Source organism: Python bivittatus, unplaced genomic scaffold, assembly GCF_059951505.1.
Source record: "Python bivittatus isolate LINGU-HERP-01145 unplaced genomic scaffold, Pbiv_v1 ctg000200_np1212, whole genome shotgun sequence".
NCBI lineage: Eukaryota > Metazoa > Chordata > Lepidosauria > Squamata > Pythonidae > Python > Python bivittatus.
In genome coordinates, this window is record NW_028277040.1 from 13,361,507 (window position 1) to 13,384,352 (window position 22,846).

At 33.6% G+C, this 22,846-nt stretch overlaps 1 protein-coding gene across 1 annotated transcript; it reads left to right on the forward strand.

Moving 5' to 3' along the window:
- Positions 1–2,032: 2,032 nt before the first annotated feature.
- Positions 2,033–9,979, forward strand: MSTN (myostatin). The gene is made up of 3 exons (XM_007425310.2): positions 2,033–2,399; positions 5,981–6,354; positions 9,599–9,979. Exons 1-3 carry the CDS (start codon positions 2,033–2,035, stop codon positions 9,977–9,979), a joined length of 1,122 nt encoding a protein of 373 aa, XP_007425372.1.
- Positions 9,980–22,846: the final 12,867 nt, after the last annotated feature.

A 22,846-nucleotide genomic window follows, 5' to 3' on the forward strand; every position in this document is an offset into this window, starting at 1 on the left:
AATATAAATCCACTTACATTCAAGACTTGCCTCAATGAAGAATGGTTGTTATTTTTGTGTAATAAATTTAGCTTTTGGATCAGGACTAGTGTCAAGGGCTGGCGCCATAGGATAACAGGTTCAGGTCCACGTGGACTTAAGGGGGAATGCTCTTCTAAAGGGCAGGGGCTATTACAGAAAAGGCCAGTTTTTGAGGTCCAGAAAATGATACTGCTTTAAGGATGGAACCTGGAACATGCTGACCCTGCCAAATCTTATCAGATGGGCAGAGAAAGGCAATCTCACAGGTATCTAGGTCCTGAGCCTGAGTCACGAAGGGCTTTGTAAGTGACACTAGCACCATGAATTGCATCTAGATGCCAACTGATTGGCAGATTGTGAAGCAGAGGTGTAACATGGATGAAATGGGGTATGCTCATAGTTATTCACTTTCCTGCATCCTATATCAGCTGTAGTTTACAAGTGGTCTTAAGGTAGCCCCATGTAAAGCACACTGCAGTGGTCCAAACAAGAGGCGACTAAGACATGAATGACCATGGGCCTCCTGATTCAGAGGACATAATTGGTGCACCAGATGAATCTCTACAAAGGCTCTCCTGGCCATAACTACAACTTGCTCACTGATTAAGAGCTAAGAGTTTGCTGAGAGTCCAGGAGGATCTCAAATTACACAAGTTCCACCTAGGGGGTACAACTCCATTGAGAATGGAAGTTTGAGAATCCCTGGAAATGAAGGGTCCTTAAACGCACAGTTACTTGATTTTGCTAGGGTTGACTCTGAACCTGATCCTTCCCATCCAGACTCTAACACTTCCAAATCCAGGATAGAACCTCAGTCTTCTCAGTTGTTTGTTTACTCACCTCTTGCTTTAACCCAGAGGGTATGAGTAAAGAAACAGTGGTAAAACAATTATAATATTACTTACAGCTTGTTCACTGGTTCTCTACATAGCAAGCAATCTGATGGCTAAAAGCATAAGAAAGGAGAATAGTGGATAACAATGAGATCCCACTGACAGTGTCTTGGCTAAACTCCCAAAATACTTAGACCCAGCACTGATAAGGATGTAAGATTCACAAAGAAAGTAGAATTCCATCTGTTTAAATAATTACATGACCACAGCACATAGCAGCACCAAGCCAACTTTGGTTGATCTCAAAAAAGCTAAGCATGATCAGGCCCAGTTAGTATTTGGGTGGGAAACCACTAGGAAATCCTAGGACTATAGGCTAGACTGGGGAGTTGAGAAAACATCCTTGAAAGAAAAAAGGCAAACCATTTCTGTACTTTTTTAAAGAAAGCAACATGAATGTGTTGATTCAGATACCAAGAATAGAACTCAAATGGAGGGATGCTTTATTTTTAAATAATTATATGTTGGTCTTAAATGTAATTAAATGAATAAAACATTCCTAACATTTGTTGTGATATGGGTATTAAGCTCTAAGTCCCTTGAATCAAATGAATCTCATTTTTTTCAGCTAATACTATAGCATAATTTTTGGAGTAAATGTTTATGATAAAATCTTTAAAATTTAAGATTCATTTTTATTCATATGTTGGCTTTTTTAGATATGAGAAGGAAAGAGATTCATAATACAAGAAGCAGCTGATTCACATTTAAGAATGGTAATATTATCTTTTGATACTGCTTGCCGTGCTCTTTGGAAATATTTTTTTCAGCATGTGAGCAGATACTCTCTATGGAATAATCAGCAAACCAGTTCATCATTGGCAGAAACAAAATGCAGCCAAGCAACTTATGACAGACACGGCTGTAACATCTGACAGCTAGATTCATTATTGGTTTAACAGCCAATCATTAGTTTTGACGACACAAGTCTAATGAAGGTTGGAATATAAAAAGCCCTCTTGGAACATACAAGATTCACCAGAGTGGTGAGTTGTCTCAGATTGCATTTGCCTTCAGTGGTTCACAGAGTACTGAAAGATTTTAAAAAGAACCAAAGGAAGGAGAAGGAGAAAGAGAAAGAGAAAAGAAGGAAAAAGATCAGTTTTGAATGTGTGATTATGCACAAGCTAAAAATGTATCTTTATATTTATCTTTTCATGTTAATCATACCAGTGGAACTTAATGAAAATAATCAGGCAAATGAGAATACAGAAACAGGTGGACTATGCAACGCATGTACATGGAGGCAAAATACAAAATCTTCAAGAATAGAAGCTATAAAAATTCAGATCCTCAGTAAACTGCGTCTAGAACAAGCACCTAACATTAGCCGGGATATTATAAGGCAACTTTTACCTAAAGCTCCTCCACTGCAAGAACTGATTGATCAGTATGATATCCAGAGAGATGATAGTAGTGATGATTCTTTGGAAGATGATGATTATCATGCTACAACTGAAACTATTATTACAATGCCTACAGACTGTAAGTAACTTCTGTTAATACTACTTTATTAACAAACACTTTGTCTTTGTGCTGAGAAGCCACATTTCAGACTTTTCAAACAAACTGCTTGCTAAAGCACATACTACAGAGAGAGTATCTTTAAAAATTGAATGATAATATTTTCTTATAAAAACTATTCTACAATGAGCATCTGTTTGCTGTAGGTATGTAAAAAGGTTATAGAGGTATTTCTGCAAAAGAACAAGAAATACATAGAAAAAACATATACTGAAACATTCTGAGGAGACAGTTTTCAAAAACGTTTTTCTGAAAACTGGAAAACAAAATAGATTCATATAAATGACACTGTAAAACAAGTACTGTAGCTCCAATGTGCTCACATATCATATGTTAATGTTTTCATTTCAGAGCTATATTAATTAGAGTTTTGTAAACTTATTTACATAAAAATCATTTTTCAAGCCTCTACAGGGTGTTTTATTTTTTCTTTTTGTGCCTTCAAGTCAGTTTTTGACTCCTGGCAACTGCCTGGACTAGTCCCTGCAGTTTTTCGGAAGTGGTTTGCCATTGCTTCATTCCCAGGGCTGGGAGAGAGGGACTGGCCCAGGGTCACCCAGCTGGCTTTGTGCCTAAGGCAGGACTGGAACTCCTGGTCTCCCACCAGTTTTTAACCTGGTGCCTTTAACCACTACACCAAACTGGCTCTCTATACAGTTTGTTTACACTATTAAAATTAATGTTTATACTTACTGTACTGTTCCCAGATTTGTTCTTTCAGTATATTTTTTAAAAAAATTACATATTCTAATTTATTTTGCATTTACATAATATCAAGCCGTCAGGAATAACATAGCAAATACCATGACATCATAGATCCAAACAGCCAATTAAATTTCACCTCAGAGTGATTACCATTCACTACCAAGGCAAAAAGCCATAAGGTTTTCACCCTGAAACCTTGTTCTAGTTGTAATTATATTCAAAGCATTGGAATGCATCTTCAGATATGTTGTCCTAATGAAGCCTTTCCCCTGAAATCACTGAAAGGATCAGAAAATCAATTGAGAGGTATACAAAAGTGCACAATAACCTGGGCTGAACTGTTATACACGTTTTTTCTCCCTAACTCATAGGCTTGTCAACAGATGTCACTGAGCACAAACTATACAGTTGAGCAGCCGCATAATGAAACTCACTCTTAAATTATCAACAGTGCTATATTTAATGTTTATGCATAATTCTGTCAGTTCTATTAGTTGCATTAAAAAGAAATGAAGTTACTTATTGAATGAGCATGTTCTTCATTATCTCCTCAGTGCTAAGCATCTGCCACAGCTCCTATCAAGTATCCTTTGCTGAATTTATATTATAGTATCTTATGTTCTTCATTAGCTAAAGTTGGATATGGCAGCTGTCTTCAGAATAACACTTAAGGCAATGATGAAATATTGTAAAATGAAAACTTGGGCCCAGATGACACAGATTTGCTACCAGCAGACAGCAGTGATATACTATATTCAGATTTCATTTGATATAATACTAAGAATAGCATCTATTTTATCTAATCTAAATATATTTAAGCGTGATTATAAATATTAAAAAGGAATTAAATTGCTGTTTTAAAGTCTTGTTAGGAAATATCTGCAATTTATACTGCAAATTATTATTTCAAAAATTATTTATCTTTGCTGCTTGGAGAGCCTTCTGAAAAATAACTTTTTTCCATTTATTTGAATGTTCATTTATGGTACATTAAATATGCAGATATGGTTGAGTTTATCTGCAAGAATTTAAGTCAATGGATCTTACTTCCATGATTATAAAATTGATTTAAACACTGCTGTTACACCATAGCAAGGCATTCAGGCACAGAAGCTCCACTGTGCAGTTTGGTGTGCTCTTCCATAATCTGTAGACCAGTCCCAATCCTCATCTCAATCAGGACAAGACCCATGCATAGAAAGGGAGACAAAGAATAGGTGCAGTTTTTGTGCTCTTACTGCTACTATTGAGAAAAGCAACTTGGCTACAAGTGCATATGCGTGCCTTCTAAGTATGCTTTTGTCTAGAAAGATGTGTTGTGGATTATTCTATCAATATAATCCACAGTGAGGCACACATAAAAATACACCTTGCAGGCATGTACAGTATATGCATTCCTAGGTAAGTTGCTTTTCTTGGTTCATTATATGTTAACATTAGTTTTTTGGTATACTGTAATGTAATCAGGATTCATAAACCAGGTTAGACATGGTAAAACTATTTTAGTTAAAAGCATTAAAATAATTACTTATAAGTGTTATTACCACACAAGCAAAATCAATCTGATTTCTGTTATAGCTTCTTTACAACTTTTTTTACATTGAATACTTAAGGCTAATAAATATTCAATTAAGATTCAGATGCACAACCTTTATCAGACTGAATACGAACCACTGTGTGTTCAATATCTCTTATTAATTTGACTGGGGGGTTTTCAAAGAGTGATTTGTACAGCTGGTCAGTTAGTTTAACTACATAAACTCCCAAAGAATCCCAGGGTGTACTACTTTAGAATCTGTTTTCTTCTTAAGTAACTTTTCACAAGAACACCATACATTGCAGACATGAAATGCCAGGCTAAAAGATTAAAAAAAAAATCTATGCAGATACTAGTGTCATGAACATTTTCATTTACTCTGCAGTCCTTGGATTGAGTATTTCCGTTTCCTAAGATTTTAATGAATTTGTTCCACAGGCCTTTTTGTCCCTCAAATATAATAAACGTGAAAGAATTTAACTTCAGTATTTCAGAGTTCTGTATTTTTCTCCTATCATGTGTTTCTATATGGCCATTTCTTTTTGAGTTGCTGTTTTTAAGTTCCTTAAAATAATTATTGTATGTTATGAGTACTGTAAACTACTTTAGAAACTTCAGTAATTTAACTTTTATTCTTACTAAATAAAGAGATAACAGAATGCATGCTGAAATCCACTACAATCCTTGTGGCAAGGATGGGACACATACAGATGTTGAGAAACAATTTTTAGCAGCTCAATCCAGCATGGTCCATGATGCGAGATACAGAAGTTGGAGATGCAGGGAGTTGAATTTGTGTACCTCAAGGCCACAAATTCCCTTCCTCCTGCAGTGGTAAACAGCATGCATTTTTCACTGTTCCTTTTTATTCAATGTGATCCCCTCCAGTGGAAAAAAAATAACTTTTTTTCACCACTGCAAGAGGCTTGTGCCTATGTGGTAAATAATTTGATACAATGGTTCTACATAGAAATTATACTCATTCAGATTGCCCATAAAAATTAATTTCATATCAAGAGCATGTGGGAAGGTGGTAGCAAAATTATAATATAGGAAGAAATTATTTGGGGCTAACATGCACCAAGGTATAATGTAGGGCATAGGGATGATTTTTGAAATGGCATACTTTTCCCACAGTTCAGAGTGAGTCTTCTTACTACTGTACTGCCAATATACAATCAGAAAAGTCACTCTGAAGATGTTTTATGAGATTTAAAATATATATAATGTTATGCTTTTTTTAAAAAAATATATTTTTCATTTGCAAGCAAGTTTTCTTTTCTTATTCATTTACTTATAGCTGATTTTCCTATACCAATGGAAGGAAAACCCACATGTTGCTTCTTTAAATTTAGTTCTAAAATACAGTATAATAAAGTAGTGAAAGCCCAGTTGTGGATATACTTAAGACAAGTCCAGAGGCCTACAACAGTATTTGTGCAGATCCTGAGACTCATCAGACCTATGAAAGATGGTACAACTTCAACTGCAATTCGATCCTTGAAACTTGACATGAACCCAGGCACCGGTATTTGGCAGAGTATTGATGTGAAGACTGTTTTGCAAAATTGGCTTAAACAACCTGAATCCAACTTGGGCATTGAAATCAAAGCTTTGGATGAAAAGGGAAGAGATCTTGCAGTGACTTATCCAGGACCAGGAGAAGGTGGCTTGGTAAGTTCTACTTTAAAATCCTCAGCATTTTTGTCACTTAGCACCTGTAACAAAAGTTTTAGATGGGGAAAAAAACCACAGCAAGGGTTTTAAGGTTGTGATTATAAACATATTTACTTGGCATTAAACTTCCTGGGATTTATCTCCAGATCATTTTGTTTTGGACTGTAATGGGAAAGCACTGGCAAATTAATGGAGTAGAATTAAATATTATCCTTATTTTCTTAGCTGTAAATGGAGCTAATAATATTTATTACCTCTTATATAGGTCAGCATATTCAGTTTGTTAATAATATTCAAAAGGAGCATATATAGAGAAAAATATATAGCCTTAAAATAATGATTCCAACAGTGGACAACAAGATGCCTAAGAAAAAGCTACAAAACAGACAGCAACAAATAGCTTATTGTTATTGTTTCTTCCTGGAATCTGACATGCATGCTGCTTCTGATACTGGAGGCAGAGAGCCATTACAATAGTAACAAGTGGTAGCTTTGAGGAAAAGGTGCTTCGCAATGGAGAACAAAATGAAACATCTCTTCTTCAGTTGTTAAAGCAGCTGCATCTTTTGCAAAACTTGTGTGCCTGCTTCAAAGTCTACTCTCTGAATGCTGTGCACAGCCTTTATTAGCCTTATTTATTTATCAAATTTATGTGCTGCTAATTTCATTCCTATTCATTGTGGCATATAGCTATGAATACGTTCCTGGCTGATATAACAGTATAAAACCATAAAATTTTCACAGTAACTCTAATTGTCAAACATCCACAGTAAACGATATCAAATGGCTACAGTAAACAATGTCAGAAAAACATCGTACATCCTACTATCTAAATAAATTAAGAATTTCCCTAAAGACAAACATCGTATGAGTGTTATTCAACAGCCTACAATTTAACTTCATGTAACAAGATGATGATGTTCAACTGCCACATGTCTTCTGGAGCAGCTCAGCCTTTTTGGGTGGCTTACATAGTGGGGCATAATCTAAAGTCCAAAGAGAATCTTTCCATGTGCTATCATGAAAAAACATAGTCTCCTATCCTTAGCTCCCTTGACCTAGAGAATCAGGAACTTCTTCTGTGATATATGCCCCTATTCTAGTTGCAGAAGATGGTCATGAAGATACTTTGGTGCCAAGCCATATATGGTTTTATAAGTCAAAACCAAATTGCTCTTGGAAACTTATCAGCAACCACTGCAGGCTTTGTGTAATATGCTGCTAGTGGTTAACACTTACCAGTAGCTAAACCACCACATGCAGTATCAACTGTAGTTTCTGGGTGATCTTCAAAGGCTGCCTTAGGTAGAGCATTGCAGTAGTCTATACACATAGTGGTGGGCATGTTACTGTTGGAAGGCCCTTGCACTGCAGGTAGGCCTGCAACTGGTACATCTTCACAACTTGCAAAGTTTCCCTGGCCATGGCCTGCCCCTGCCTATCTAGCAGTGGTTATGAATCAAGGAGACTTGTTCTGTTAGGATAGTGCTTCCTTCTTCAGAGACTGGAAGCTGTGATTCCATCTCTTTGTGTGCTATTAAAATTGTCAGTTACTAATTTAAATGAAAGGGCTGTTACATTATTGTCTAATGTATTCTAAAAAATATTTTGTCATTATTGTACTTCACTGGATTACTATGGTTTTGCCACTATGATGGGAAGGGACAGAAAAAAACACTGCCTATCCTCTCTACTATTGTACAGTATTGAACAGAATGCAAATCCTGAAGTCATTTCATTATTAAGTTCTAGAAGAGTAGTTCTTAACAATAACATTGTATTAGATCTGAAATCTCATGTGATATTACCTTGGTGAGGAAAGGATATAACTTATTTAATGAAAGGAGAAATTCAATGGGGTGTTCACTTGCTCGCCAATTTCTTTTGTGATTATTTTATTCATTCTGCAATAGGTTTAACAGTTATTACATCAATGACTAAATAACTACCAAAAATTCTAAACTCATAACATTATATTTCAATAACTATAGTTCCATTTTCCACTTCTAAAAGATACTGTTTAATTATTCTATCTCAACCTGCTACTATGCCTTTTTATTAATTTGGATACAGTAAACATGATTAAATAGAGCTATTTTAAAATAATTATCTATAGCTGGTTAGCACTGAATTGATTCTGCTGGTAAAATTGCTATGCCATTAATGTGTCCAGGATTTTTATAAATCTTTAAATGGGGGAAGATTCAGCTTTTAAATACCTTTAGAAAACATCAAAAATGTAATTGTAAATGTAACAGCAGACAAAGACATGGAATTTCCATCTCCAAGGAACTATATATATGTATATAAAAAAACCTGATTTGTAACTAGATAATCAGTGCCATTCTGTTTATAGTCAAATATATATTTTGATATGACTGAGACAAATACTTTAAGGATGCAAAGAAAAGAAAGTACAAATCTAATTCAAGAACTGCTTTGTTATTTGAGGAATAAACCCATAATGTAAAGTATATAAACTGATATTGCCTCTCTGTGGTAAATGTGGGAAACTTTATGGATATTCAGAAGAAAGAAAAATACGGATTTTAAAATCAACAGTCTGAGTCTATTTTTTCCCCCTTTTGCTACCATCTCTTTTTATTCTTCTATATACACTTGGTGAGAGGGAAATAAGTCTGACTAAATGCTCCTCTGCCAAAAACTTATTTAAATTAAGGCTGTATGTTCATATATCAGCAGAGTGGATGTTCTTAGTGGGATGAATTACCTTCCCTATCGTTCCCCATTTACCCCTTATTCTGCTTCAGAAAAATGAAAGGTCCTTTGGAATGGATTGGAAAACATGGGTAATTGTAAAAACAGAGAGAAATACTGTTCTGCTGTTAAAACAATGATTAGAACTTTTTATTGTTTGAACAGCAGGAACATACATTTGTTTTTCAAAAATGGATTGCCATGTACTAGAGGATGCTGCTGCTCAAGAAACTCAAGCCAAAAGTATTGTGCAGTTCCTGGATACCATTCGGTGGATAAGAGATGTTTGATATAGTTCAAAAATTAGAATTCCTTACAAAAATAAAGTTTATAGAAGCATTACTAGAATCAGTTGCAAGGGATTATTGTTTTGGAGCCAGAATTGTACATTCCAAGATGACAGTATTTAAATGCCATAGAATATGTAGAAAAAATGTATCCTATATCAGACGGTGAGTACTGTAATTTATAATAATTCTGTTGATCTTTTCCCAACATACTATTCATTTTCTTTTATTTGTAGAATCCTTTTTTAGAGGTCAAGATTACAGACACACCGAAAAGATCACGTAGAGATTTTGGGCTTGACTGTGATGAACACTCAACAGAATCTCGATGTTGTCGCTACCCACTGACAGTGGATTTTGAAGCCTTTGGATGGGACTGGATTATTGCACCCAAAAGATATAAAGCAAACTACTGCTCTGGAGAATGTGAATTTGTATTTTTACAAAAATATCCACACACTCATCTGGTACACCAGGCAAATCCAAGAGGTTCAGCAGGCCCTTGCTGCACACCTACTAAGATGTCCCCAATAAATATGCTGTATTTCAATGGAAAAGAACAAATAATATATGGGAAAATACCAGCTATGGTAGTAGATCGTTGTGGCTGCTCATGAATTCTGCATTAGTTTTGCTGCTTCATAAAATATGGAATTTACATATATATATATATATATATAAATATATATATAGATATATATATTTTTCCCTTCAGCAATTTTTGAAACTGTGAATTTTTAAACAATAGGCCTACCTCTAATAGGTTACACTTTAGGCTATTGTAAAAATTTCCTAACAGACAAACTACAATATATGAACTGAAAGACATTTTTTATGTGTGGTGTTTTTTAATCAGTGAATATGATAAGCTACAATCAACCCCTCAAGATTTTATGATTTACTTGCTATGAAAAGAATGAAAATCTTTTCATTCATGCAGACATCATAATCATATACCAACTTCACCAAATAGAAATAGATAAAATCACCTCCTTGTATTCCAGAGAAATAAAAGGAGTTTGCTAATACAGTATATATAGTCAACAGTTTATTTTACTGTTGTTTTTACATTAGAGGATATTCTGACAAAATACAGAATGATGAGTACCACTGAATTATCCTCAAACACTTGAACTGATTTTATACTATGAAAACAGGTAAGATGAAATTCCACAAAGCAGATACAGTAACTCCACAAATTATGATAACTACATTGTCTTTTCATTCCTTTTATAATTACTATTTTAATTATTGTCTGGCAATGGTGCTACCACAGTAGATTTAATATTCAATCCTAGTATTTGCTGCAAGTGCCCAAAATGTTACCATAATGCAACTAAACTGAATACTGTAGTAGAACTGCAGACACCAATAGGATTTCAGGTGTTGATGTTCATGACACATATAGCACAATAAATTTCATTCTCAATTATAGTTTATTATTCACAAATTATGGACATTTTAATTAAAGTTTGTGTGTGCATATGTGTGGTTTTTATTCTAGCAAATATCTATTAAGAAGATTACAAATGCAAAAGCAAGAAATGGTTCTTTATTATAAAATTAATATAGTCATACTGCAACATTGTTTGCCTAATGACATACCAATTAATAAAATTAATGAGCACAATATTGTAAGAATAAAATGTTGATATATTAAAAGCTTTGTTTATTATACACACACACAAAATACTATATTGTAAATAAAGTTTATTTTTTATTTACTCTGAGTATATGGTGCACCCAAGTATATGGGTTTGTCTTTTTCTACCACATAAAGTTGTACTTCAATTACTGGTATGTTAACTTCTTTTATGCTTTTGTAATAAGTACATTCTTATCCAGTGTATATTCATACACTCCTGAAAGCACAGATATACACATTATATCTTCCATATTACTTATGGTTTCACTCACATGTTATTTTCTTATTTTTTAATATATGCCCTACTTCTTCATTCAAAGTTAACAAAAAAGGTTGCGTGGAAGGATTAATGGAACGAAGTAATTGTTGATATGCTTACTGCAACATCAGCAAAATAATCCATAAACAAGTAAATATACATTTTTGCTTGTTTGCATTAGTGTTATATACAATAAACAGATAAGAGACTTTATGTGGTCTGTCTAAAGATGCCCTTGCAGATGTAGAAGTAATGTTTTATATTTTGCACAAAAACATTACATAAGAAAAAATGAAACCAAGTCCCAGTATGGTCTTCCACAAGAATTGAATAATCAGCATGAATCTTTTTTTACAAAGAAAATGACTATAGCAATGGGTGAAGCTGAACTCTTGCATAAAATCTTGCACAACCATTTTTAGAACAACACTATTCCTCTTCACTTACAATTTTTTGGATCCAATTGTACAAATAATGACATTTGTATTGATAAACTTAAAGCGAAAATTACTTTTTTCATACTCTGTAATACTGCTCACAATCTAAAACTGATTATCTTTTTTTCCAAGAGCTAAAATCATAGATAATATGTTATTAGATTTATTTTATATGTATGTAATAAACGTGTGTAAAACACATATTATTATATATTTTGCTCAACACAATAATTTATCTACTGTATTTCCTATTAGGAATATTATTTTAAATATGAACTATAACTGAAATACAGTCAATAATTATTATTTCTGTTTTAATTACAATAGTTATTTTAATTTTTTTATAGTATCAAAATTCCAGTTATATTCCAGTTTTCAACAATATTTTATTTGTGTAAGACTCCAGCAAAATAGATATTAGTCACTAATATTTTTCCTTCTTCCCACAGTATTTATACTATTGTAACTATGTAAAGTAACTTTCTTTAATTTCAGTAATATTTAAACTTTTTTTTTTCTGGTTGCATAAAGTGGCCAAACAAGTTATGCTTGTTTAAGATCTTAAGTCTGATCAAGATAATGAAGGCTGCTGATTTTACCTTGGGGCAGCCACACTGGGGCTTAATGGAATATTACTTCAGAAGGTCTAACTTTAAAATACAGTACAGTACATAGCTATTTGGGGCATCAGAGGCAGAAATAGGAAAGGGCTGGTTAAGAAGCTATTCTGCTGTATGGAAGACATTTTAGTATGGAAGGTAACAGCTAGCAGTTTCTTAATATCCTAATAATATACTCACACATTTAGATTCACTAAATAACATAGCTCCTGGTTTCAATGGCAGTTTGATACTGCGATAAGTTATAGTTATGTGAAATAGATCCTTACTGTACTTTAAATAAATATATCATTATTTTAAAATTTGCAAATACGAAATCACATATATTTTTTTCTAGGACTAAGCTTATTTAGTTCTAATAGCAAAAAAGCACTTCCTAAATGATGATGTTCTTGTATTATATGAACTGCATTCTTTATTCAGGAGAAGTTTTATTTAAAGTACTAGTAATATTTCATGCATGCTTGTGTCATAAAGCATTTAACACAATTCTACATTGATGCCAAATTTTGCTAGCGGATCTCCATGCAGCTTAGGAGCCCTAGCATTTCCATGGATTCAGGCCAATGTGAACTTGAGTAAGAGGGGAACTCTTCTAATGACAGTTTGCCACCACTCACCAACTATTTCACATATTTATTATACAATGAGGTCAGGATATAGTATACAAATATTTGTCTTACTGATGAGCCAGAAAACTCGTGATGAAGTAATGGAATTTCTAGAACAGTACATTACAGTACTTCTAAGAAAGAGGAGCTCACAGACTATCCTAGGAATCATCACCTCAGTTTTGCTATTTAACATTTCATTTGACATACAGTTCTGCAGTCTTAATTATAATATATTATCACTCTACAGAAGTGCTGACTTTTACATCACTAATATAAAAAGGAAAAAGATGTTATCTTATTTTCATCTTACACACAATAGCTGATCATCTTTATAAGACAAGTTTAAATGCTAGATTTCTTTATTGTATAGAAAATATTGACATACATTATGATGAATATATGTTTCTTGATACTTTGTAGTAATTTTAACTCAAACTTGAGCTCCTCCAACATTTCTTTGCTATCATCTTAAATAGACTAATTCTGAAAACTGCAGATTCTGTTCTTCCAAAATATTCTATAATTCAGTCTGAAAGAGAATCTTCACTAATCAAATTCACCAGTTTAAAATAAGTTTTTCAAACTTACTTTCTGATGCAACCCTTCTCAACACAAAATCATATCAAATGCTATATAAGTATGTCATCTTAAATTATTAATACTGCCCTAAAGCAAATATATTTATTCTTTCTAACACATTTTTATCCAGTTGCCAATCCAATTTTATATACAATTTTATTTTTTTTTAAATGAAGATAAAAACTAATATAAAGTAGGAAAAAGAAAAGAAAAAGAAATCAAAGAGAAAGCTAAAAATGCAAGAAAAGAAAAAAAAGTTTAAAAAATAGAAAAAGAAAAAAGATCATTACAAAGAAGTGGCTTCTGATCTTTACAGCAGTTATAAGTACAATTATAAATTTACCTCTTTCTCTAAAGTTATAACATGTCTCTCTTCTTTCTATAATCTATCCTGTCCAATCATCAAATCCATAAATCATAAGTTAATTTTTTTCTGTTTCACACAAAAAATCGATAAGGGATTTCCAGTCAGCAATAAACATAGATATTGTCTTTTCTCTGATCAAAGAAGTCAATTTAGCCATCTCATCAAGTTCAATCATCTTCACTAACCATTCCTCCATTGTAGGTATTGCTGAATCTTTCCATCTTTGTGCATACAATAATCTCGCTGCAGTTATCATATACAAAAACAAGGCTCCATGACTATTTTCCAACTGTTCGTCCAGCAATCCCAGAAGAAAAATCTCTGGTCTTAATTGTATATTAATCTTTAAAATCCTCCGAAGCAGTATATGTATTTGAATCCAAAATTTTCTAGCTTTTTTACACATCCACCAAGCATGATAAAATGTCCCTTCTTGTTGTTCACATTTCCAACATAAATCTGAAGTGCCCTTACACATTCTAGACAATTTCTTTGGTAACATATACCAATGGTACATCATTTTATAAAAATTCTCTTTAAGATTTTAATATACTGTAAATTTCAATCCTTTCAACCACATATTTTCCCATTGTTCCATCTGTCTATTATGACCAAATTTTTTAGCCCACTTCATCATACATTCTTTCACTTGTTCTTCTTCTTGTTTCAAATTTCAATAAAAATGTATACCTTTTAGCAATTACATTTTCATAATTTGAAACTCTTTCAAATGTTCAAAACAATAAACTCCTTTGTCTATTTTCAATCTTTCTAATAACAGTAGATAAGAAAACCATTGACAGCTATATCCCTCTGCCACCAGTTCTGCTCTTGATTTTATTTTATATTCCCCTTGACAAAATTCCAGTACCTCATGATAAGTTACCCCTTTGTGTTTGCCTATTATTTCTCATCTATAAAATGCTTCTTGTGTTGAGAGCGACAAAGGTGTTTTCGGGCACAACCTGGATTTGTACCTATTCCATATTCTCAATATGGCACATCTAACATAATGATTTTTTAAATCCACATCAATCTTGACCTTGTCATACCACAAATATCTATGCCACCCAAATCTTAGCTCATGTTCTTCTAATTCCAAGACCCTTCTATTACTCAGCAGCACCCACTGTTTCATCCAAACCAAACAGCAAAAAATAATCCATATTACTGAACTGTAACTGACTCTGCAGTTTGTATCCTGAGTTATATAGATGAAAGCAATGCAGTCACACACACAGTTACACAAACATTTGTTTTCATTACATTACATTGCTATTTAGCAGGACTTAATAGAACTATTCCATACAATCTCAGTTGACAGTAAAAGGTTATTACATAGATGTCTGGGGACTAAGATAGCTAAAATGTTTGTTGGGTCATAATGTTATTGCCATATGGTATCACTACATAGCCTAACAAATAGGCTATGCATTACAAGCTATAGACAAAATGTCGTATTTCATTGCTTTTGACATATGCTACAATATGCTGCAATCATATTTCGATAGCAGTTTCCATTCTGTTGTAAATTGCACAAATAACTTTCCAATGCAGAATACCCATTTTATTTAATTAAAAGCACTTCTACTGCAGCTTTCCCTAATCTACATCCAATCCCTGGTGTTCTTTGATTTCATCCTTTGCAATGAAAGCTTGAAACAAAGCCAGTATCCTTCACATTTTCAAGCTGTATTCTCATACCAGATTTAGACGTCTGCTGCACATGAAGTGTTAGGGTGTGCTGTGATCTTTTGATATTTTATTTATTTAGTTAATAATTATTGCACATAGTAATTACCCAAGTGTTACAACATTAGATTGGGTTCAGAGTGTTCTTGCATAAGCAAAAACAATCTTTGCAATGTAGGGAATCCATTAAACTCTGGTGATTTAACTTCATGAAGCAATGTAAGCATTTTCAAAGGATCTGTAATATTTTAAGTCCATTGGAATGTAATGGAGGATTTAATCTTAAAGTTGGAGTTTAATTCAGTTAATTTCATTAAATCAAGAAATAAATGGATTTGCCCCTGCTTGCATTTATCTTTGTGACATTTTAGTTGATACTAATAAAATTATTACAGTTTACTATTTTTATTTGTACCAGGATTTTTCTTATATTGACATGAGAACAAATGCCTTATATCGAAATAATAATAAAAATAGACTTTGCTTAAGATGGAGATGTGAGAAGCTGAGCCTTGCACTAGTTCTTCTGAGGAAAAACTTTATTCGTCTGGTGAATTTTATGTCAATGTGAGTGATTAAAAGCTATTTTAGTAAGAAGAAAGTTAAGGTAATCAACCTAACCCAACCTCAGACGTTAGCATCATTACTGCAATAAATATTAAGATACTTTTGGAAAATGACAATTAGACTAAAAAACTTCTGAGAACTAATAACAATTGTACATTTCTCAGCCAGTTAGCCTGTCTGTCCTTTGCATGTATATGCTAAAATAAATTAAGATACAGAGTTATTACAATTTATTATATATAATGGTTCTTATTCAGAGGCTATGCACAACCTTGTTTGCAACCTTTAACATAGGAAGTCAGGTTACATAACAAAAATGCTTTGCAATTTTGGGTGATTTAAATGCCAGAACTCGTACTAATAATGAAGCTCTAGTAACCAAGTTGCCTTATTTATCTGTTATTACTTGGATAAATGATTTAATTTTCAGGGCTTTCATAGCTCTCTCAGTCCTAGATCACTGTATACCATCAAAAATCTGGGAAAAACATTTCAAATCATTTTTTTATGGATGAGGAACAGCCTATTATAAATATAGCAAATAATATCAGATCAAAGCTGTTCACCTTTCCACACTAGGAACCCGTGTCTGAGGAAGAGATTGTTGTTCTTATTTCAAAAGTAAAATCTGGTAAGGCACCTAGCCAAGATAATACACCCATCAAGCTTCTCAAACAAAACCTCGATTGATGTTACTCTTTACTAGTGGCCCTGTTTACTATAATAGTTCAGATTTAATCCCCTCAGGCTGGATTAGAGCTATAATAGTTCCTCTATATAAGAAGAGAAAGGTGGAAGGCACTGTCAATTATAGGCCAATTAGCTTGCTATTATTCCTGGAATAACTATATGCCAGATAGTTAAATGAAAAATTAACTTCCTGCCTTGAGGAACACTGTTTTAACAAATGCTCAGGCTGCTTTTAGAAAAGGCAGATCAACAACTGACCAATATTTTATATTAGCCTATTTGTCTGGAAAATATTCTATTTTCCTGAAAGGCAAATTGTTTGCTGTCTTTACAGATTTTAAGGCCACCTTTGATTCTGTTAACAGAACTATACTTTAGGTTAAATTAGAGAATTTAGTTCCTGGCAGGCACCTTACATATTTAATACAGGCATTATATCAAGACAGTGTAATGCAGATTAAATGCAACAGAAAAGGCCTACTTACAGGCAACATAATAACAACTAAGGGTATGGGACAAAATTGTATTCTGCCCAAACACTATTTAAGATCTGTGTCAATAATCTGGAGACTCCATTACTTCAAGGTGATAGCCACTGTCCATTATTAGGCAAAAGGAAAATTTGTCCTTTGTTATATGCAGTTGATGCAGTTCTTTACCTACTAGATTGGGTTTGAAATGCCAACTTGAGGCACTAGTCCATGTAGGTTGTCAGTGTAAAATGTTGTTTGATGATAGTTTAATATGGATATATCAGGCCTTAAAAAGCCATATTTTAGAGCTAATATCTCAGCTTCAGAGAATTCCCTGTTGCAAGTAGATACAGAATAGACTTTCCTTTCCTTTCCTCTCTTCACCTCCCCTCCTCTGGAATCTGCCCTCCAGCCCATCTTTAGGCTGCATTATCTCTTGCTGGCCCCAGAAATCCTTAAGCCTCTGTTAGAAAGCCTGACTGCTAATCCATCTTGGATCACATTACCCGCCTGTCCCCAGCCAGGCATTTGTTTATGTAAAAAAATATTGGTTGTACACGAACAAGCCAGAATAGAATTCAAAATAAATTTATGAAACTGACAGGTACTAGAAACATACTGATCAATCCATCTCTACTTAGAGTTCAAAATGGAGAAGCAGCCCACAGACATGGTTCTATTGAAGACAGCAGAAACGACTGGCTTTATCAAAACAAAGTAAGCTTTTAATCTCCTTCATGTGCACACAACAAAGGAGGTAATGGCAAGAAGAAATGTACACTCCACTCCTAATCTGTGTAACAAACAACAGGTATATATGAAACAACCCAAAGTTTCCAGAGCCAAACAGTAAACATCTGTCCTCAATTATAAAATATGAGGTTTTATCCATTCCTTCCTCTTTCAGTGTTGTTGACTGTTCTACCTCAGCTAGTTTTTCTTGCAACTTATATACTTTTTCTTCTAAGCAATGTGTTTATTTTATCTGTTTCTATTGATCCCTTTACCATTTTCCACTGTTTTCTATGACCCTTTACTTAAGTTCATTCTATTCTTCATATCCTCAATTCTATCTAACTATAATCTATAACCATATTTCCATAGAAATGAGAATGTAATGTTACTTGCATTCTTTTTCTCTAGTTAGTATCATACTATCTTAATGAAATAGCAGATGGGAGAGAAAGGAAGGGAAAAGAATGGTGCAATATGTCCTTATCTAAGCTACAATAGTAGAAAAAAACGAATAAAGAGGTTAGGGAGCTATCCTTTACTGAATACTGAAGAGTAACAAAGCAAGCCAAAGTTTATTTTCACTTCTCTTGCCCTCTTGTACTCTCCCTCCTCTACTCTGGAAGATCATTATAAAAGCAATTTCAAGAGTAGAGGAATCTATTATGCAGATAGATGCTGTTATATTGAGGGGAGACTCTATTTATCAATGTACAATGACAACACAAGGATGAATAGAAGTAAACACTTCACTTTTACAAACCTTTCTTTTATCAGTAGTTTAAGGGGAAGACTTGCATGGCATACATTTTAGATATAATGATAAAGTAAGAGCTGTAAATTCCTCATTTTTTCCATTGATAAAATAAGAATATAAAATGAAATAAATATGAGACTTTGTAAGAGTGCATACATTTTTTGAGAAAAGATGTTTACATTAAAAGTAATATGAAGTGCTAATAGGATATATTTATTTTCAACTGCAAATAGTTACATATTTCAGAGACCTGTTTTCATCCCAAAGCACATAACTCCTATTAACACTAATTGGAGTTACACATGCATACTGAAAGAAGATATATCTCTTTCCCTTTTAAGTCACTTACAAAATGCGTTAGAGTATTGCCAGCTGCCTAAAGGATCATACTGCAATTGTGGTTCTAATGTTAGCAAAGCTATATCAAGTACTGTATACAAAAATAAGGCCATCTATGTGAACATTTAAAATAGAAAAAGTTTCCTTGATAGCTAGTACAGAAAGTTGATGCACATGCTAAATATTACTAATTAAACATTAGCTTCAAACTCTTGTTTTTTTATCACATGGATGAAATATTTCTGTATTTTCATCTCTGAAAATATTGCTGATGTGAATATACACGTCTTACAAAGTAGTTTATAAAACTATACAGTTAATCTGCCTGACTTTTGCTAGTTTCAGAAATAAGCTCACTTTTGCCTTTATGGTTTGAAAAGAAGATTGCACTAGGAAAGCAAGGCCTTCAGGTATATCCTCCTTGCCACACTGTTTCAGTTTTCAGACCATGAACACTATGACTCAAGTCTTCAGAAAATGTTGGTTCACCTCATTTCTCATATAGGACTTTGGTTCTATACGATTGTCAATTTCCGGTATGAATATATCTCTGTATCACAAGGAACACCTTGAAGCACTGGCACACTTTTTGACATAAAACTTTAGATAGCATTATTACCTTCTACTTCAGAATGGTTGTAGATGGGTATTGGACTAGATAAATTAGGAAATAATCATTGTACAGTATCTACAAGTTAGTGATTCTAATATAATATGCTGACAATTTGATAGGACATATTGTCCACTTACAATCTTTTAAAAATTACATATAATATAAACAAGTCATATTTTCCTGTTTTCAAGTCCTATAAAAATGTAAAAATTCTGTAACTAAATATAAACACTTAAAAAAATTCCTTTTTTAATATATGGGAAGCTGGAAAGCTACAAAGTAAGCGTCTAGGATTACTTAGGGGGGGAAAAAACAAGAAGGTGGCTTTTGTGACCTACATAGACCCTGAAGACAGTTTTACAAAATAAAAAATAGCAGTTAAATACAGGTTAGGGTTTTGTTTGAAAGGGTGCCCACATAATGAGAAAAAATACAATTATGGGGGGGTGTAAGTAGGAAGGGGGTAGTGGTGGAGACAGCAATGGTGGCAGCGAACAATTTCACAGATTTACCTTCTGTTAAACTTGTGTTTTGTCACTAGCTGTACCACCATGGTAACTATTTTATGAACAGACAAGCTCCCTCATCGGAAACATTTTTATAACAGCATGCATGGCAGGCTTCCAAAATTGCAAATGTACTCACTAACCCAGAGTGAATACAATAAAAGGAAATTTTACAACTAAAATGCAGTATCGCATTTCAGAAACATACTTAAAATATCTTTACATATTTTTCATTAATTTCCATCACACTGTCATATCTTAAATAGTGAAGTCTTCAAATATCTCTCTCACCATGGTTAACTATTAAAAATATTTAATATATATAGAGTACAAGAGTTCCTAGATTAAAAATACAGTTAAGTTTTCAAGACAGTAAGCTTGTGACTGTATGTTGTATATGTTTGTGTAAGACAGTATGCTTGTATATGTATGTGATAAATCAATAGACGCATAAAGAATGAAATCTATAAATGCTTAAAGCCTAATTTATGTGCTAAGCTTGTGAATGTGATCTTTTGAGGCATCTATAACTCTCTGCAGGAAACAGAAGGAGCTTCTCATCTTCCTAAAGTTTCTGCTGATGCAGTCAGTATGCAGCCTTGGATTAAAGCATCTCAGTATGTCTTCAATGAATTAGTAATTACCCCAAGTATTATCAACTGTAGAAAATGCTTTTTATCTATCTAAATATAGATACATATGTTAAATAAGAAAAGGTAGAAAGAAAGGCTTTATGTATAATGCACATACATCTGGTCTGGATAGTAATATTACTCACATAATATAATACATTACATAAACATAAAAGGTAATGCAAAAGAAAATGAAAAACAACCATGTTCTGAATACAAGATCTCAATTTTTAGACTTTAAAAGTCAACAGACTGCATAATTTTAGGTAAGGTGTCATGGGTCTACTTAGGGAGATAATATTTTAAAACCACAACAACTAAGTCTTATAGAGACCCTATATATTGTGTCATGGACATGTATCTTTGAAGAGGAATATAGTACAGAAAATAAAGTTTCAACATTGTTTAGAAATTCCTAGTATAATGATTATACGAGAATCATTGTTCTACTCTCTAATTAAGAACAGGTATCATAGTATGGGATTATATCCAGTGCTAGATATTTAATTGTGGAACAGCATCTAGCATAGAACAAATTCTTTCTTCTCTCTCCATCCCCAAAATCCTCATCCCTTCTCCACCTTCCATCTACCCCCTGAAACCTGCACTGAAGGGCTTGAGAACCATCACTGTACATTCCGGAGAACCCAGGGAGTGTAGAAAAGAGGTGCTGCTCATAAAGGAAGTAGTCTGTGCAGGGTTTTTTTCTGCACATATTAACTTCTACCTTAATATATGCCAGGTGAATTACAAATACTCAGTTATGCCATATTGAATCCAAGCCATTTAAATGAAAGACTTGGATAATAGTGTTGGATCCAATGCTGAGTTAAGAAAAAGATATTGGAATAGATTGTTTCATATATTTTGTGCATGTGTGTGTATAAGAGAATTTTGCCTGCCAGCTGAATATAAAGCTATTAATACCACTAAGGTTCAGAGTAGTTTGGAACATTCCATAGTACAAAAAGATATAGGGGTCAATCCCCTCAAATGTTTGGCATCCAAGACACGTATACATATGAAAACATTTCAACAGTATGCAAATTGCTCTAAGTTGATACTGTGAAATGAGGTCAAATGGTTACATTTCACAGGGTAATGTTCCAGGACACTACATGATCAATCTTTTCCAAAAGACAGTTTTCTAGATTGTAATGCATGGAAATCATTTCAAATGATATTATGAAGCCTACTACCTAAAGTAAAATGTTTCTCCCACTGTATTTTGTTCAATGACACTCTAATTCTATCCCCCATTCCCACCAACAGCATTTTTCTTTGCCTGTGAATAAATGCAATATAAACAGACTACAGTTACCTGTGGATTCAGCTCCATATATAAACCACAGAAGGATCCTGTGTTCTGCACACTAGAGGAGGGAAGAAGTGCCTTGAGTAGTACCCATGCATTGCGCACAACACAATCTTGATTGCTGATACTGTCCTGACAATTATAATCACCTGTTGGAACGACAGATTTACTGGAGTCCTGAACCAGAAAGTCCAATAATTCTCTCTTTCTCTCTCTCTTTTGTGCCATCAAGTCAATCTCCAGAGACTGTACTAATGCCCTCCCATTTCAGTCTATCCCTATTAATTTACAGTCCAGCACTCTTCCAAGGACGTTCCAGTACTATCCCCAATCTTGTCCATCTGTATCATTCATTGTCTTCTTTACTTCGTTTTTTCTAGTCCATCCTCTGCTCACAGCACATGCTCAAAGCATGTGAGGAACTGCTTGTTGGTGATCACCTCAAGGGAGCAATTGTACAAGTTAGACATGGGGACAATATGCATTCATGTGTTACTCCCTTTCCTATACTCGCATTGTTTCCTCAGATTCAGTTCTTACAGTAGCTTGTTCATTGTAACATTTTTTCAAAATAATAATCAGGTTCTGGCATGTATATCAGTCTTAATTTGTTTGACATTCTAGCATGATCTACAAAACCAAAGACC